The sequence below is a fragment of the Trachurus japonicus genome, chromosome 22 (genome assembly GCF_045865225.1).
Source record: "Trachurus japonicus isolate A0001 chromosome 22, Traja_1.0".
Classification (NCBI taxonomy): Eukaryota; Metazoa; Chordata; class Actinopteri; order Carangiformes; family Carangidae; genus Trachurus; species Trachurus japonicus.
Window position 1 is genome coordinate 25,151,741 of NC_140928.1, and position 18,579 is coordinate 25,170,319.

The 18,579-nt window shown below is 41.1% G+C and overlaps 1 protein-coding gene across 1 annotated transcript in view; it reads right to left on the minus strand.

Annotated features, from left to right (window-relative positions):
• Positions 1-18,579, minus strand: part of LOC146964126 (uncharacterized) — a 67,200-nt gene that overhangs the window by 46,156 nt on the left and 2,465 nt on the right. Inside the window, exons 3-5 of the mRNA XM_085767211.1 lie at positions 17,769-17,869; positions 5,312-5,357; positions 113-213 (exon numbers count right to left, since the gene is read on the minus strand). Coding sequence (XP_085623337.1) covers positions 113-213; positions 5,312-5,357; positions 17,769-17,869 — 248 coding nt within the window. The remainder of the gene's footprint in view (positions 1-112; positions 214-5,311; positions 5,358-17,768; positions 17,870-18,579) is intronic.

The window sequence follows — 18,579 nt, forward strand, 5'->3', positions numbered from 1 at the left end:
TGGAAGAAAAAAAAATAGCCTCTAATCTGATACAGGGTAAGGCCTGAATATGAAACTGTATTGGAATTGGAAGACGAAGATGAGGAAAATAAGTTTTGCTCATAAAACTCACATTTTCTTCCAGTTGGGTTGCCTGCAGATTGATGAAATCAAAGTGCAGCGATTTCAGGACGACTTCCAGAGCTTCACAGGAGCGGTGGTCTAATCGCTCACCTTGATAGAGGCAGGCAATCAAACACAAGATAATTGGGAGCCTGTTTGCTAACAGGCAAAATTGCACAGCCCTAAATGTGCTTTATCCATTTTTTCCCCCCTGAAATGAACATTCCAGCCAAAATCACGACAAAACAACTTCCTCTATAGGCAAAGTTTATTTGTGTGTGCGTGTGTTGTTTGTATGTGTGTGTGTGTGTGTTTTCTTTTAATAAAGTTGTGCAACTTAATCAGAAACAGAGAAAGAGAAATAATGATGGCAGCTCCAGTTAGAAGGAACTGAATGTTGTTGTTCATGATTGCTTCCAAAGACGTGGCTGCTCGAGTGTCCATTGATTACCAACTGCCTGCGCGGCATCGTAATCAATGAACTGACGCACCTTTATGCACCAACTGAACTTTTAGAATTCCTTAAACGTCTGATTACGTTGAGGTACGGAATGAACACTTTAACAAATACAACAATATACAACAAAATAATAATATTTAACAGAGCCTGTCAGTCCAATTCAGTTGCACGTGCAAATGCTATTGATCACAGTGTCAACATCATATTGACTACACACAGAAACAGACATTATATTTCACTTGTAATTAATACTGCTCTTAATAAATTGAATGTTGTTGGTTAATGTATATTATCATTATCAATATTATTTTAGGTTTTGCTGTTGCTTCCTTCCCACTTCAGGAAACTGATACTGATACAGACAAGGGGTTGTTATCCTCTCTATCATCATATACTTTTCCATTGTTCCACGCTGATGCTCTGCTATATATATTATATTAAAACATTAATATAATTACATTTTTTTGCAGTCAGTTTATTGTTTTTAATTTGATAGTCGCAGCCCCTGTACTTGTCATGCTTTGCAACATACTTTTTTTCTTGTTTGTTTTAGTATACATATAAGGTAAAAAAAAAATAAGGTAAAATTGCGTGTATATTTCTTATCAGAGGTTTAGTATACATCCATCTACAATCACTCTTTGTTTCTCCTTCTTATTATTTCACTTTTCTATCCAACCATTGATCGTACTGTTTCTGTGATTATTATGTTTTTAGGAATGATTATCTGGGATCACTATTACTTTAATTGTAATCAGATTATTGGAATGTGTTACTGCTTCATATCCATTCATCATCTGTTTTTTTTATTGCATATTTTAATGTACAGTATGATAAATATTCTGAGTGATGTCTCTTTACTAGTGGATTTAAGTGCTTTAGGTGAACATTTTGTAATCTGATTACTGTTTGCTCCCCAGCCCTGATCAGAAGTCACACTCCAAATCAATCTGTGACTGATCAAATGAGACTCAATCTCCCTCTCCTTCTCTCCCTCTCTCTCCTGGGTTCTTATCTCCACAGCCAAGAAGGGGGAAATGATAATTACTATCATAATTATTTCCAAAACGATACTTCTCTCCTCTGTTTTAACAATAATCACTTAACTGGGTGATGGCAGAGGGCGTGTAGGGTGGATGGGAGCACCATCTGAAATCCCATTTTTCTAATCCACCCTGCGTCGGGGAGATAATAAGGCAGCAACACCCGCAGTCAGATGTCATCAGTGCGTGACAACAGTGACGCCCATCATGGCGTCACACACAACTTTAGCCTGCTGCTGAATACAGATGTGCCTGCTGCTGTACTTCTACACTTGAAGGAGCAGGCAAAGTTCAGAGTGAGGACACTATTCTCTGATATTTTGAGTTTGACTGAGAGTTTGGATTAGTTTATTGTAAACCAATCAAATTTAGTTTCAATTGCTCCCAAGCATCTTTAGTTAATTGCAGCTAATGCAGACTCAGAGTCAAATAGAACAGCTCATCTTTTCAACCGTTACCATACAGAACAGTTTCGACCATCACCAGCGCTAGTGGTAGCCCTGTCTGAAGGACTCCACCTGCAACTTTAGATTGGCACCACTGGTCAATTTACTGTCTACCTTGGGCCACAGCCCCCAATACAGAGGCTGATTTCAAGGTGTAATTGGCTGTTGGTCAATGGACTTGCTTTATACTGTTTGTTTGTTTTTTTTGGCATTGACCCTTTCATGTTTGGAGACAGGATTTTTGGGGGCTAATTCACAAACATTCATCCGATGAGCAAGTGTGGGTTCACTGTCTTGCCCAATGACACTGGAGGAGACGGGAATCGAACCACTGACCCTCTGGTTAATGAAAGACCTGCGCTACCTCCTGAACCACTGCACCACTGGGTCCAGTGTAAACATTATCTGAACCCCAAAGACCACTAAAGCCTACACATATTCCATAGGTGGTAAAGGTATTAGGCAGATCCAGCGCAACTTTACTTAGAAAGGAAGTTCATGAACTTGCAGCACATGTCATCTGCAGATGTACGATAGGCAAACTCCTCAGAAGGCTGCATAACAGTACGCCACAGTGGAGGAGCTCCAGAGGACAGAGAGAAGTGGCATCACTTAGAGTGATGGAGCATCATTGTGTCACTGGTGGCCGGTGTGACTGGTGGACCAAATAGGATTCCAAGGCACGATCCAAAAGTAGAGATACTCCAGCATCTTGACTGAATAAGAAAGAGACCATTGTCTCAAGTTGAGTCAGTCTTGGTTTATGGTAGTCTATATGTTGCTCCTTTGATGTTATTGAAATAACACAAAAAAGGCAACATGCCATTCCGGTGGTTGAATGTGTTGCGTACTGTGGGATATACGATAATGCAGGATAACACAAGAGCATTACCTTAGAAGTACGACACTGGTGTGCTGTGACAGTTATCTATTTTGCCGTACAGCTGGACAAGTCTTCTGACGTTTACATTTACATTTTACTTTTACTCATTCAGCAGAAGCTTTTATTCAAAGTGACTTCCCATGAGGAACAACGCTAAAGCTCCAGTGCAGTATGAGGCCTTGGCGTAAGTACTAAGTAGACTGCATCAGTTCAACAACCACAAAAAAAGGTAGAAGTGGTCTCTCTCTGTGTGTGTGCAGCAGATTTTGATGAACTCCTGTGGAGAATTGTGCATGTGTCTTCACACCAGCCACATCTCTGCTGTGATGATGCTCCTGCTCAATTAATTTCAGATTTATTTATAACAGGAGATTTCATACACAACTCACTTTTAGGTAAAATCGCTGCTATTACGAGGATATGACATCACTGATCTTTTCTCTGCTTGCCGTCGTTGGGAACCGCATGCAGGACATGTGAATTAAAAATAGACTATAGGTCTAAACCGCATGATGCGACCGCAACACAAAACGGGCATTTCATGCAAATCCGCGTGTGCTGAAATGAAAATTGTCACATCCCACCGCCGCCATGCTCATGACCACGCATAAGGTGCGTTCCCATCCTTTGGCTATGGAGAGGCTTTAGGAGAGGAGATGCTCTGAAGAGATGAGTCTTGAAGACAGAGAGGGACGTCCTGTTCTGATAGACTTTAGCAGCTTGTGGCACCATTGAGGAACCACAGAACAGAACACCACAAGAACCATTTATGTTAGAAATGGTGCAGTGTTTTCCAGAGAGCAGTGGGGAATGATTTCTTTGCCGACAAAGACCTTGAATGGTAGTACCATACAGATGATGTCACATCAATGACACATCGTAGTGTCAAACAGAACAAAGAGAGAGCGACAGATGCCAAATGGAGCCATCGTCTCAAGGTAGTCACTGCTCTGTGTGAAAGACGATGCAGGTTGTTTGCCAGAAAGAAGGAAGGTGGCTAATTAATTTTCATGTAGAACTGAGGAAGAAGAACGATGACCAACTGAATCAGTTTTGGTTTCTTCAAGAAGAAACAGACCAACATTTGATTCAGTTTGATTCAGGAAGGTTTGGGTCCAACCGCAACACGGAAACCTCTGGATTCTGTAGCTGCTGCTCCTGATCATTCTCCATTCTGGACATGGGCTGCCAGTCAGTATCCCCCTCTGTCAATCAAATCAAATTCCTCTTGGTTTTGACCACCACCACCACCGTACATGAGTCAGGCTTTTCCACCGTTCACTGATCACTAAATCAAAGGCAAAGAATGAGCTAAGAGCAGCTTTGGATGCTTCTCTGTGTGTCGTCCTCCCCGCCACCACTTGATATTAGTATTTCCCTGAAGCAAACTCAAGTGTATCACTGAGGCTATGCAGAATATTTATTTAATATGTGGGGGTGGTTTAGTTTAATGTTAATTCTACAGTTTAATTTTTAGGATCGGGACATGGCTTCAGCTTAAGTACTTGTCTTATAGGTTTGGATCAATGTAACAGTTTCTGTAAAATTCATTTTAGGATTAGGACTTACATTATTGTTACACTAACTATGCGCCACAACCCCTGCTGGTCTGCAGAGTTATTACAAGTGAAATGACGAATTATCGGTTAATTATCAATTAATTTTCATTCTTCAACATATTTAACGAAATAAATTAATAACATTTAAACTATTTTTTTTTTTTCCATTTGCTTGTTTCTTTTTGTACATGTTTCCCTGCTTTCACTCCAGTTGGTTCAGTCATCATTAAAATGAAAATAACAGTGTGCTATTGCAGGTTTGGGTGCAGGTCGCCAACATTCTTGAGATATTCAAGCAGGCCATGGGTTGGTTAAGGTTGAGAAGTGTTCTGTCTGACATGTTCTGTGTTGTTTCTAGAAAATAGTTAAAAATGGAGAAACAGTGGAATAATTCTGCTCCGTAGAGTCCAGTGATGATGATTGAACAGTTACTGCTGCTCAGGGAAATTTTTACAACATGGTAAGTAATGAACTACAAACAAAGGCTGTGCACACATTTTGCTCAACATGATCATTTCCACAAATACACTCACTTGGCAAGAGTTCCAGACTCAGAGATTGTGTGCGGCATCAAATGTATCACACGCATCACAAGAGATGCTGTTAACCGACATTAATATTTACATGAAGTAGTAAAAAATATAAAATTATCTTGGATATTTTTTTTTTCTATTTTAACTGCTGTCCCATTTTCTAATCTTTTCTAATCATTTTCATTGAACATGTGAAACAGTAAGGAGAAAAAAAAACGCAGTGTCTTGTATCACATAAAGCCCTCAATCATATTTAATAATGATGGAGTGAGGCGTTCAGCTTACCTTTGAGATCCAGACATTTCACACTGCCACCTACACACACACCCTGCTGAGAGAGACAGAGAGAGGGGTAGAAGCAGGAGGTGTGAGGGAAAGGCGCGAACACACACACACACACACACACACACACACACACAGATATTTGGCAACAGCAGTGCATCATCCACCCTCCCTGGTCTCTCTCTGCGCGGCCTCTCCATCCATGCCACACTGTACCGGTTTGATCAGGGAGGCTTATTGGACGCCAGAGCATGAATTATAAATTTCACACAGTTTACCGCCGCCGTTGATGGTGACACGGCGTCCTAATTAACCAGTGTATAATAATTAGAAACAGCTGGTCATCAGTTGATGTGTTCATTTGCCAGAGCCACTGTTCCACATACATCTAATTTGACTGCATCAATCACCGGAGGTGGCAGATTTGTGCGGATGGTGGAAAACACTGATTTTTTTTTTTTTTTTTTTTAACTGACAAGCAAAACAGAGACTGGGAGCAGGGTTTTCTAGCTGATTGTAGGGGGAAATTCAGAAACAGGGATCACCGTGGATACAAATGTAAAGGGAAAACTGACTTTTTATCAATAATTATTTTTTTTTTTACCTTTGACTCCTTTTATCTTGATATACAAATGTGTCTTATCGCTAATCATTTATTTAGTCTGGTCTCAAATTAGGACCTCACTAAAAAAAAGACATTTCTAAGAGATGTTTGATGAATGTTTTTTTGTTTTAGCAGCAGTAGGCCTATTTGTCAGATTTTGGAGGACTGGATATCAGCATAAAATATCAGTCAGTGGAAGCTTGGTTAAGGGCCCCACATCCACCAGGGGGCCCCAAAAGTGAGCAAATTAAAACAGTGAACCTCTGTTCATTTGTACTTTTCATGGGGAGGAAGTCACACTGAGCACTGTTAGTGTGTGAGTTGTTTTCTCTGTATTTTATTTGAGTGATTGTAAATGTAGTGGGCTGGTCTACACGTTACTGTGGAGATATTAAAATGGTTGTTTACAGTTGTTTTGTGAGGAAAAATACTGTGTTTATTGTGCACGTCCTGAAAAACATTTTTTTTTTTCCACGTGATTATTTTTGTTTTTCTTGTGTGTGTGGCTTTTTTTGTACTGGAAGTTATTTGGTCATTTTATGTCTGTTTTTATTGGATAGTGTAGGAGATGGAGAGAGAGAGGAGCTGGTCGGGATTCAAACCAGAGACTAAGTGAGGCGCGCTCCTCGGACAGTCTCCCCACTTTCATTTATGTGTTTTAATCAGTTTCCCATCCTTGGTTTGAAGTCAGGTGGAGTTGTGTTGACCAGTCAGCTTGTTCGATACCCATGTGTGGCTCCTCTCTGAGCAGTTACCCATGATTCACTGTGTTGACAGTACAGCACATGTAGTCTATCTTGAGAAACGTATCTCAACAGCCAGTTGTGACTGTCTGAAAAATGTCTGTTTCTTTTGTCCCCACTTTTCTCACTCCGTTTCAAGTGGGCGGGGCTTCACACAGACATCTAAGCACCAATCGGGTTTCACCAACATTTAAATTAAAATGATTCTGGGGTTGTTTGCTGAGCTGCTGTTGAAACCACACCCCCAAAGTTCTGGTGTAAATATTTAAGTAGGAGTTAAAAGTTATTTTTAATATGTTTGAGGACCCCAACTTTTGCGAACATTTTTTTTAGCTACACTTTGTGTACCTGTGTTCATTATATTAACATTAAAAGTCTGCGAAACAATAATTTGTCGTGGTGTCCAGGCCTGTCTCGGCCCTGTCACACCTCAGTCAAACCCTGACCACCGTTACGTCCTGGCCAGCCCTCTGAATTACTGCCTTCTTCTTGGTTTTTTTGTTGTTGTTTTTTTGCGAGCGGCGCCTCATTTTCCTTCGTCGTTGCTAAATATGATTCATTGTTCAAAGGGACACGGGGAGTACAAAAGGAACTTGGAAGGCTCTCCCCGCTCGGCTCTCGTGCTACAGAGAGCGGAGCAAGGCTGGAGACAAAAGGACAGTGGCAATAACGTGCTCCTGTTGAAAGAATTAGGAAGATCAATGGGACATAAATTGCACTGTTTATGTATACAAGAGGCTGGTGTGTAATTGGTAGAGGTGGTTGAATTTCCCCCTGTAATCATCTTAACTGACACACACACACATGCACACACATACTCATGCATAGATGTGGGAATGTGTACATGTGCAGGGTATATATATATATATATATATATTATACATACATGTATATATTTATATATGTAATGTACAGTACACTGCTTTACATAAACAAAGGAAGGAGAGCAGATATAATTTCCGAGTTTGATTCCAAAACTATAACAAATTATAATGATCCATGGTCTGCTTGATATATTTATCATTTATTTTTACTCCACGCATCCGCAGCGTCGATACCTTTAAACCGTGAAATCCCAGCTGGAGTAGAGGCATGTTTGGGTTGGTTATAGCTCGGTCTATTTCACAGTCTTTGTGCGCTTTTCTGTCACCTCTGAGTTTTTCTTTCTGTCACTGCAACAACTACAGAAGTAAAAAAAAAAAAAAAAAAAGGTGTGCTGGCGTCCGGCTGGCAACTGCTTGTGAAACTGGTTTTGTTTGTGGCACCGAGCCAAACGAACGATACTCAGTAAGAATGTGCAAGCAACTGGCTGGCTACCCATATGACACACACACACGCACGCACACACACACACACACGTAAAGAGAAAGAGAGAGAGAAACACACACGCAAGCACTTCGTCCTCCTCACAAGGAATACAGTGGCGGCTGTTTTTCATCTTAATGAATTTCTGAACTTGTTCGTTCCCTCTCCGCTCGCCGCTGCCTCGTGGTGAAAGACGGAAACTGAAGACGCCGGCTGCCAAATCAATTGATGTGTCAGGAGGGAGAGAGGACAAAACGGAGTGATAAAAAGAAAAGCATTCCCTCTCACACACTCTCTCTCTCTCTGAGACACACGCAGGCAGCAGGAAAAGACAGAGAGAGAGAGGAGGTGGGGGAGAGGGGAGGAGGAGGATGAGGAGGAGGAGGAGGGGGGGTCTGGTTTCCAAACTTGACTTCCACAGAAGTCATCTCTGGTGCATTCACTATTCTTCACTCAGCCGTCCACAGCTGCTCTGCCTCTGCGGGTGGCTTTGTATTAAAAACTGTTTCAGTGCACAATTTCTCCTCTTAGCCCATTTAATTAACTGACAAAAATACACACACACATACACAAATACACACACAGATACATATATATGTATATGTACGTATGTATTTTTAACATGTATTTCCAGAGCTTTTACGGGTTAAAAAATCACCCACACGTTTTCCTTTCAGCATCTTTTCTGCAATAAAGGATAAATTATTTAAAATAACACGACCTTTTATCTCACACCCTTTGAAGGCAGCAAATTAAAAATGTAAATTGGGAGTTAATTAATATGCAAATATATTCATTCGCTGTTAACAATTAGCAATTAAAGCTGCAGTGTGAAAGAGCACAGACAAAATTAGTAACTTCATTTATCATTTAAAAAAAAAAAAAGGGGGAGATCTAAAAATGTACATAAAAATTCTAATTGACTTTCACAGTATTCGCCACTGTCGCTGCTTTTGTTCGTCCGCCGCAGTTTTTTGAAATACATGATAGCGGGCATTTAGTGACTTAATTAATGCCACTTTATGTAAAATACACTGTCCCCTTAAATGGTTGATATCAAAAATAATGTACACATTCATGCGTGTGTATGTGTGTGTGTGCGAACAGCACCGCCGCACAGCTTCAGCTGTCTCATCTGTGTGTGTGTTTGGCTGTTTTGTTCATTTAACTCCCTGCTGAATTTCACATTCAAGTTTTTTTGCGTGTTTTTTTTTTCTTTCTTTTTTCTCTATATGACGGTATCAGACAAAATATCACAGAGATGAGATCAGTGATGGTGCAGTTTTTTTTTCCAACGTGCACATGAGAAATATTTAGAATAACATGTGTTAAAATAACAAGCTGGCCACTGTCATAAATTGACACTTTTTTACAGGAGGCACATGCAGGAAGTGTGTGTGTGTGTGTGTGTGTAGTGAATTCTAAAATAAGCCGCCGTCTCACTCTTTCTAACAGCAAGTGTTTATCAAAAACTGTCTGACGGAGGAGGACGCCTGTGTTGAGGGATTCTGGGAGTCTTGCATCGACGGGATCTGTTCACTGGCACGAACATTTGATTTCGCTACATTTTAATGAATAAATAAAACCTATTTAAAATATAAAATTTGAATAAATAATCCTAAAAATCTGAATCTGAAAACACACAATCGTGAATCAGTGTCAACGCAGTGACCACACACGGAGAGATTTTCACATCATAAAAAAGAAAAAAAAAAGGAGTAAATGTAACAGACAGAATATTAAAAGCAGGGTGGGAGGAGTCACATCGCACAAGTAGAAATATATATACGGCTTTACCAAATAGGAATCAATCATATCATGTGAAACACATTTCACATGTTAATCACTCGCTCCATTTAAAACGTGAAAATCACACATACGTATGGACACATGCGATTTTTCACATGACATGTAAGATGTGAATAAATCACATATAATTTCACGTCGGTGCGTCACATCAGCTCACATTTGATCAGGATTCAGTGCAGAATGAGAGAAAGAGAGTGATCAGGACATTTCACATTTGGGGCAGTTTGCGGAAACTTTGGACAATTTGAGGATTTACTGTGGTATTAGTTATTTTTTTCTTTTTTTTCTTCCCCCCTGGCCAGCACAGGTGTGTTGACAGGTGTGTTGATGTGGGAGTGGAAGTTGTACTTTTCTTTTTTTTTTGTTACCGTGCTGATTTGTGGTCACTGAGCCTTTCTCCTGTGTGTGTGAACCCCTCAGTGAGTCCAGGTCTGTCTGTGATATTATACTCACAAAAAGCACTCATATTACTTGTGCGACCATCCGACCGTGCAAATTCAATTCAGCCTAATAGTGCACCACCAATAGTGCATCGCGCACGGCTTCCGCTTTAACTGCTCCTGCTCCCATTCAATTAGAGGCAGAGGATGTAAAATAGACTCTTTTACATGTAGACAAGCTTTTATCCCTTTTTTCACTTATGCGCGCTGCCTGGTTCCCCCCGCGCCGCATTAAAGCCAGATCATGTACAGCCACGATGTGTGTCTTAAATAAAGCATGTTGTGGCCTACAGTGTGTGTGTGTGTGTGTGTGTGTGTGTGTCTGCTTGGTCCAGTGTGATCATCATCCTGACCCCAAACTCCTCACTTTCCTCCTTTCCCCCCCTCCCCTCCTCTTCTTCTCCATTCAGATGTGCCACTAACCGCCTTGTTACGGCGTCTCGGCCTGTAATGAGAGGAGTGACATATGTCCAGTCCCCCCCCAACCCCCCTCTCATCCACCCCACCCCGCTGTTTTCCCGATAAGCCCTCACATTCAGACGCACTCCTCCACCTCCTCCTCCTCCTCCTCCTCCCTTTGCTTTTATTTTGCATGCGAAACCTTGCTAACAACCACCACGGGAAAAAAAAAAAAATAGTGTGGCACTTACTTAGTGACATTTACCTCGCTGCCGACTATTCCGCACACGGGGGTGTGGGGTGGTGTGTATGTGTGTGTGTGTGTGTAGGGTGCAATAACAATCAGCATGCATTTAATTTAAAAGAAAAAAATGTTCCCTTTACAATTACGCAGGCAGGGAGAGATATAGCTTTCTGTGTACTTCTGTGTGTGTGTGAGTGTGAGTGTGCGTGTGAAGGGAGCTATAACAGTTGTGCCAGCAGACTTCCGCAGTGCAACATTAATGCTAATCAAAAGAGCTGAGAAAGCAGCGGTGGTCTGCAAAAACAGATTTTCTCTTGTCTTTTCATTTCTGGAGGGATTCTCTCTTTTCTCCCCCTCCTCCTCCTCCTCCTCCCTCTTCCTCCCCTTCCTCCTCCTCCTCCTCCTCGGAGGGATTTATCCCAGGAAAAATAATATTTATAGGAATTGAATCTGACCCCCCCCCCCATTCCCCACCCCCTCCTGAATTTGAGAGAGGTGCATTGTCATGTAAGGCCGTTTTTCCTTGGCTGCAGGATAAATAATGAAAGTTAAGTTGTGGTAATTGATTTCTCTTCAGTCCACTCAACTGAATAATCTACAAGGGAAACAACCACTAAGCTATTCATTAGAAGATTTGCCAACATGCAACTAATTCTGAGCTTATTCTCCAAACATCATGGAACGAATACAAACTCATAGTCAAAGCTTTGCTTGATTCAGAATCCTTTTGTGTTTAGAGGGTTGGAAAACACTTCAGTGGAAGCCCACAGACAACATTTTTCCCCTTCTGTAAACTGAAAGAAATAAATCAATAAATAACCCTCAGTACATGAGGGAAGAGGGAATGCCGGGCCAATCTGCCTCTTTTAACTCCGCACAAACTGATGCATACGATCAAAATTCATGCGGGATAAAGAGTTTACCTGAACAGATTATAGAAGAGGGGATGAGACATCGAACGTTAATACATTTGTATTTCTTTCATCAGACTTTGTTGTGTTTTTGTGAGAATAATCATTTCTTGCTGTGGTTTCTTTAATTAAAATGATTTAGTCTCTGTTATTCCATCCAAAATTAAAAGATCAGCAATTAAAATCTGCTTTAAAAGAAAAAAAATCTGATTTCTGTCAAATGACATCTGCATGATGTATGATTTCATCTAGTTGGATTTGTGATTCCTCATGTTGCAGCTCCGTTTTAATAGAAGTGATCATATTTAAAGACTGATCAGCCAATCAGGAGGCAGCAAGGTGAACCCCTATATGTTCCCACCTGTGAATCACCTCCTGATGTCTGTCACTGGTTTCGCGTGGAGTCGGAAGCTCGATCGTCTCGGTTACGAGCCAGGGAACGAAGCGCACAGACACGCACAGGCTTCACAGTTGGCACGGTGACATCACAAGAGTTTGAGCGTGGCGGTCTCGGACCCCGCTGGCTCCTGCAGCCTATTATTGTTTACCACTCCTATGAAAATGTCACCAACAGCAATGCTGTTTTATCCACTTACAACATTTCAAAGGAGTGAAAAGGGGCCCAAGGGTGCAATAAAAAAAGCTTTAAATAGTCTTCAGTGCTGGTCCTCGGGGGAATCGCCCCTTGCCTGAAAAGACCTAATTTAATAAATTTGCTCTTTAGGCGTTCATCTTTGCGTTTTGCGTCGTCTTATTATGAATTCATTCGCATGCAGCCCTTTTGGTCTAAATATTGCCCCTCTTAGCTAATGCTTAACCATACATATTTTACTCTTTCAGGAGGACCACCTACATTTGTTTCCAATGCAACCGGGTTCATTAGCACCTCAGAGATAATACGCCGGCTGTATGCTTAATGTAAGCACTGCTAAGTCTCTAATTTTCCACAAATAATTCCCCTTGATCTCGAGTGAAATTTATGCAGGGGGGTGGGGTGGGGGTGGGGGGGTTTGGAGGGTGGGGGGGACGTGGTGGGGTTGAGCTGCGTGCTTTAACATGGCTCGTCCAAGTAAAGTAAGTATGTACATAAAATGAATTATAAATGGCAGACTGTGTGTGGCTAAGAGAGAATAAGTGAGTTTATTTTATTGGAGAGAGATAGCGAGCGTGTGTGTGCGTTTGTGTGTGTGTGTTTGAGAGAGATTTAGAGAGAGAAAAAAACTAGAGAGTTTGTGAGTGCAACTGTATGTCCACGATTACTGTGCTGCTTGCCGGTGACTGTGTATAAAGATGGATTACTTATAAACTCCAAAAAAGTGAAGTAGTCTATCTCAACAGCCCCGTGTAGCAGGTATACCTAAGATGTTTTTTTTGTTGTTGTCGGTGTTTTGTGTCATTTTAGGGTTCATTTACCTGATAAGTTTGGATTTAGTTAGTCATTTTGTTGCTCTTAAACAAGACTTTAATGATCGTGATTGACTTGTTCAGGAGAGCAGGAACCTCAGTGGCTCCACCCCCTCATCACTAATGCACAGACTCTGGCTTCAAATGAGGTATCTGAGATATTTTGACTCAGTTATTTGTCCGGTGAGAGGGGGTGGACGTGCAGTCACCGATGCTAGCGCTTCTGTCCGTTTGCGGCAAATGAACGAGGAATGCACCACTGAGTCTCCTATAATTTAAAAGTTCATGGTCCTGTTGCCATCACGCCGCTTCGCCACAGATGAGTTTTGCTAACTGAAGACAATAGAAATGAGAGAGCTGTGGAAGTGAAGCAATGTGGCCTGAGGTTTTCAGAATGTGATGTAGGAAGACTGGAGATCTACAGATACTTTAGAGCCCGTTAGTCCTTTAGACTCTGACGTCTTATAGAAGAGTGGTCCCTAATCACTGCTGGGCTGCATGGAAAGGTCACTATTGACCACTATGCATTATGTTCAATTATCATTTATGGTCGCACTGCTTCTCTGTCCTCTGCTCTCTGGGAGAAGCAGGGCTGCAGTACACACACATACAGTCACACACACACAGAGTGAAGAGCAGAGCGGCTGCACACACACAGAACCAGGCAAAGTAATTAATGAATTTTACTGTGACTGTTCTAAAAATTAAGACTATGCATTTCTCCACCGTCTAACACAACAACACTTGTGCTCTTTAAGGTAATAGTGAGTTGTGTCCTTGTTATCAGTGTTAAGGATGTCAACAGAAGGCTAAAACAACACACATAACACTGCAGTTACATTCTACCATGGAGAAACTGGTAGACTGAAGTTATGTTAGAAAACTAGATACAACTATGTGCATGCACCAGAAAATCAGATTGAGCGTGGCTGATTGTTGACTGAATATTAAGGGATGGTTGAAGAGTTTGAGTTAAATTAGAAGTATCAGCAGGTTTTCCAGTGTTTGGTTTCCAATTAATGACATGAACAATCTTTGAGGCAGAATGATGTCTATGAAAACCAAAGATCTAAGAGATTCCTCTGGATCACTCTTGTCCTTCAAACTCTACAGCACAGCAGTTTAGAACGAGACAGAACGGGAGATTAGCACATGGCCATACGTTTATCCCATATGCTGATGACGGAGAGGTAAACCGCAGCCAAGACATGGGTGAAACGGTGCCATAGAGTCTATGGACGTGGTTTTGAAGTTAAGAGTGAGCTGCTCTGCCACTGTCGACTTGGCGGTGTCTGAGAGGAACTTTAAGTACATTCAGTGTCAGCTTTATTTTTGGTCAAAACTAATTATTAATTATACTGTAATTAACCAGCACTGTTCATACTGAACTAAAGAATATCAAGTAACAACACACATACCGTTGTGTTTCTAGAGACAGTAGTGTCTTGAGCAGGCTGTGTGTTTCAATGCAGTCTTAAGGTCTTTTGCACACTAAGTTGTTGTTGTTTTTTTTCATTAAAGTTTTCGGAACAGGTTCAATTTCCTGCATTTTTCACATCTGTAAAAAGCTTTTCTGACCACTCACGTCAGTGTTTTCCAGGCTGCTCCATAGAATCCGGCTGAGCTGCAGTGGAAATTGGTCATCTTCTTTTTAATGTGTGGCTCCAGTAAAGCTAATAATCTATAAAACTGGACCACTGGGATTCTAAAATAAACTATGGAGATGATCATGATAATTCTGCAGCTCATTTACAAGCTTGATCTTTCTCTTTTTATTTTTCAATAAGAGAGAGGACCACTAAATCATCCTCACTGCGTGACGACTTTTGTCTCCATTTCCAAAGTTTGGAATAGAAAATAAAAATGCATAGTAATAAAACGCACCAGACTCAGTGTAAGGTCTCTCTGTGTTACGATTTTTGTCTGGTGACGGATTAGAAAACGCATACGAAAAAAACTAACTTGGTGCGCAGAGACCTTTAATCTCTGAAATAAAGATGTCTCTCACTCAATTACAAAATGACTCCTCCTAAAATTGCAAGTCAAGAAAGGAACTTGTCTTGCTGCAGCTCTATAGTCAGTGTTTATGTGTGTCTATAAGATTCTACTGTTACTGCGCATGAAACCGTTTTAAATGAAATCTCAGGTTTTACTGTCAGATTTACTGTGACATGCTGCAGGAGGGAGCCACTGTAACATTCCTCTTGTTCCTGGCACCAGGTTATAGTGTTGATATTGATCCCTCGTCTGGGTGCTGTAATATCATTTACAGTTACAGTACACTTATTTTCTGAGCAGAGTTGCTGATGTTGCATAGAAGAACAGGGTTACACACACTTTAGTACATTTCAATTTGCTTGGGCCATTTCCCTCCCTGTTGGGAGTTCGGACCATCAGATTGACTCTGTTTGCTCCGTAAGCCTTTAGAAACTGTGGAATCATCTTTTACAAGTTCACTGCAAATGACATGTTAAAAGTTCCTTCAAGTATAAAGGTTTGCTTGAAATCTTATAAACTTAAAGGGATAGTTCAACATTTTGGCAAATTGGCCCATTGCCATAATCTCTATAGTCTTAGGAGTAGGTTTGTTACCTTTAATTGCCGGTGCAAGCTGTTTTTTGAACGGCGGAGCGAGCTGTTCAGAGTTACGCCACGGAGGTTAATGGGATTTCTTGGTTTCCCTCATCAAACTCATCAAATACACAATCCAACAACTCCAAAACGTTCTGGTGGACAAGTTGTGACCTGCACATTCACCACGCTAGAGATAATAACGGAAAACGAGAGTGTTTCGGAGTTGATGGATTGTGTGTTTGATGAGTTTGATAAGGGAAACCAAGAAATCCTATTAGACTCCGTAGCGTAGCTCTGAGCAGCTTGCGGCTCTGCTCCGCCATTCTAAAATTAGCTTGCACTGACAATTAAAGGTAACAAACCTACTCATAGATTACGACAATGGACCAATTTGCCAAAATGCTGAACTGACAACTGTCTTGATCTGCTGTGACTGTTCCTGACTTGTACAAAGCTTAACTGGACAATTACATAGTCTTACATGTGACATTTGAACACTCTAGGTAAACAGAAAGGTTTTCTCAGCAGTTGGTTAGTTGCACAATACACTACGATAGAGTAAACCGTAAAGACAGTTGTGATGCGACAGTTGTGATACAAGTTCAGTAACACTTGTGTCTCTGTCCGTGTTGTATTGACTGGTAAGACTCAATCAGTGAATAACTGTTAGTCCTATTGGGGCTGAGTTGAAAAATGTTGTTCTCTCATGAAAATCAATCAGTATCAAACAAATGTGGTCTATGCATACCAGGTTGGAGTATAAGTGTAGAGTTGCTAGTGCACAAGATTAGATGAACAATTAAGAGCATTAGTTCTCTGAGAATCACTTTCATATCCAAGCACAACTAACAGTCTAACTGAAATATCTCTGACTAACTCAAAAATGTAATCCAATCCAGCTGAAATCGAATCGAGAACTGAAAATCAGGACATCCACTGCAACATCCAGTGTCTACAACTTCATTACAAGTTTCAGTTTTAGGTGCTTGATATTGTGCATGCATGTGCAAAGAGAAGCATTTATTTTAAAACTAATAGGAGTGACAATGAAGCCAAAATAAGACACATAAGGTCACACTTCTTCTCTTTGTGCTTCCTACCACTACACTTCACTGTTAAAAGAATCCAAAACTGCCAAAAAAATCTTTAAAAATCTGAACAAAAGGCTAAATGAGCTTCAATAAATCATAAATAAACACAGCCAAGCGGTTGTCTTGAATGTCCAATTCTGTTTTGGGTCAGGAAAATACAAGGATTTTAGGGGTTGCCTAGCAACACTAATCATAGTCCACCTGTCATTGGGTGTGTTGTCCCTCCCTGGTATTTACTCACTCATTCAGTGTCTGCTGCTCAGAGACTGGGAAATGTGTGTGGCTGAAACAGGTGCTGATCCGGTCTGTTGGCCCTCTATAGACTGTTACATCTCAACAGCCACCTTGTAATCACATTTATCTTATTATTTCAAACCACACAACTTTTGCCAAGTTTGCCTATTACCAGACACATTTGTGAGATCTGAGACAAAAAAAAAAAAAAAAACCTCTTCAGTTGGCACTGCACTCTGAGAGACGTCTTGCCATCGCTGCGAGCTGTTCCAGGCGCCGCAACATTTTTCAAACATGTTTTATTTCATCGGAGCCAAAAGCAGAGTGTGCTTGTTGTTGCAGCGACTCAGACATGAATCAGAGGCGCGAGATGAGGAGTACCCAAGAGGAAGGAGGGAGATAGTGGACACACGTACACACACACACACAAACACACACCATAAATACAGCTATTACTTACCTTAAGCTAACCTAAACCTAAACTAAACATAAACCTAAGCTTACATCAAGTCTTCAGCAGATGTTTTCCCTTCCTCAGCTCAGGGATACACATGTTGAGGAATACAAAAACTCGGACAGAGAGACACGACTAAGCTCCACCCCACAGAAACTCACACTGCAACAGTAAATCAACAGAAGCGTTCGCCTCATGCAGTTTGACTGACGAGTACAAAACTGGCGTTGATGTGTGAGGCCGTGTACCTGGAGCTGCTGCAGGATGTGCTCTCTGGGTTGGACCTGGTGTCTGCTGCAGCTCTGCTGGTAGGCCACCATTACCTCTGTCAGAGTGAGGCAGCTGTCACCTAAAATACAACAATACAATCATCCACTGCTTTAATGTCTGCACGTCCCAGTGAGCCACCAGCAACCATTCACAAGTGCTTAAGAGGCCCAGAAATGCCATACGGCAAACTCTGCCATGTGCGCGTGTGTGTGTGTGTGTGTGTGTGTGTGTGTGTGTACTACGGGGAAGATGGCAGTCAGTGAGAAGTGAGAGGGACATGAATGTCTGTCTAACAATAAATCAACCAATCAGGCAGCTTGATTTATCAACCATGGCCGTATGGGATGGGAAATTCCAGATGTGAGAGCCTACAGAGGATTTTTATGACTAAAACATGTAAACGTTTTGATCTCTGTACATCCTTTAAAAGCTTCAGTGCATTTCATTTTAGTTCATTGTGTTTATATTCATAATAAAACAAACGTAAATAAATGGTGTCTCATTTATCAAAATGAGATCCAGACTCATGGTTTACTTATGATTTATCATTTGGCTTGAAAATGTGGGTCTCATATCCTGACCACCGCATGCCTTAAACTGTAAATTTAAAATCAGAGGTTATTCCTATTTCAAAGTCAATCTATAGGCTATGTGTGTGTGGTAAAGAGGTGAGGGGTGAGGATGTGGAACATGTTCACTGAAGCCAGATTCATACACAAATATTTGGTGAAAAGTTCTCAGGATTTGAAAATTTGTTTGAAAAGCCGATGCTCTGTTCTCTTGATAAAC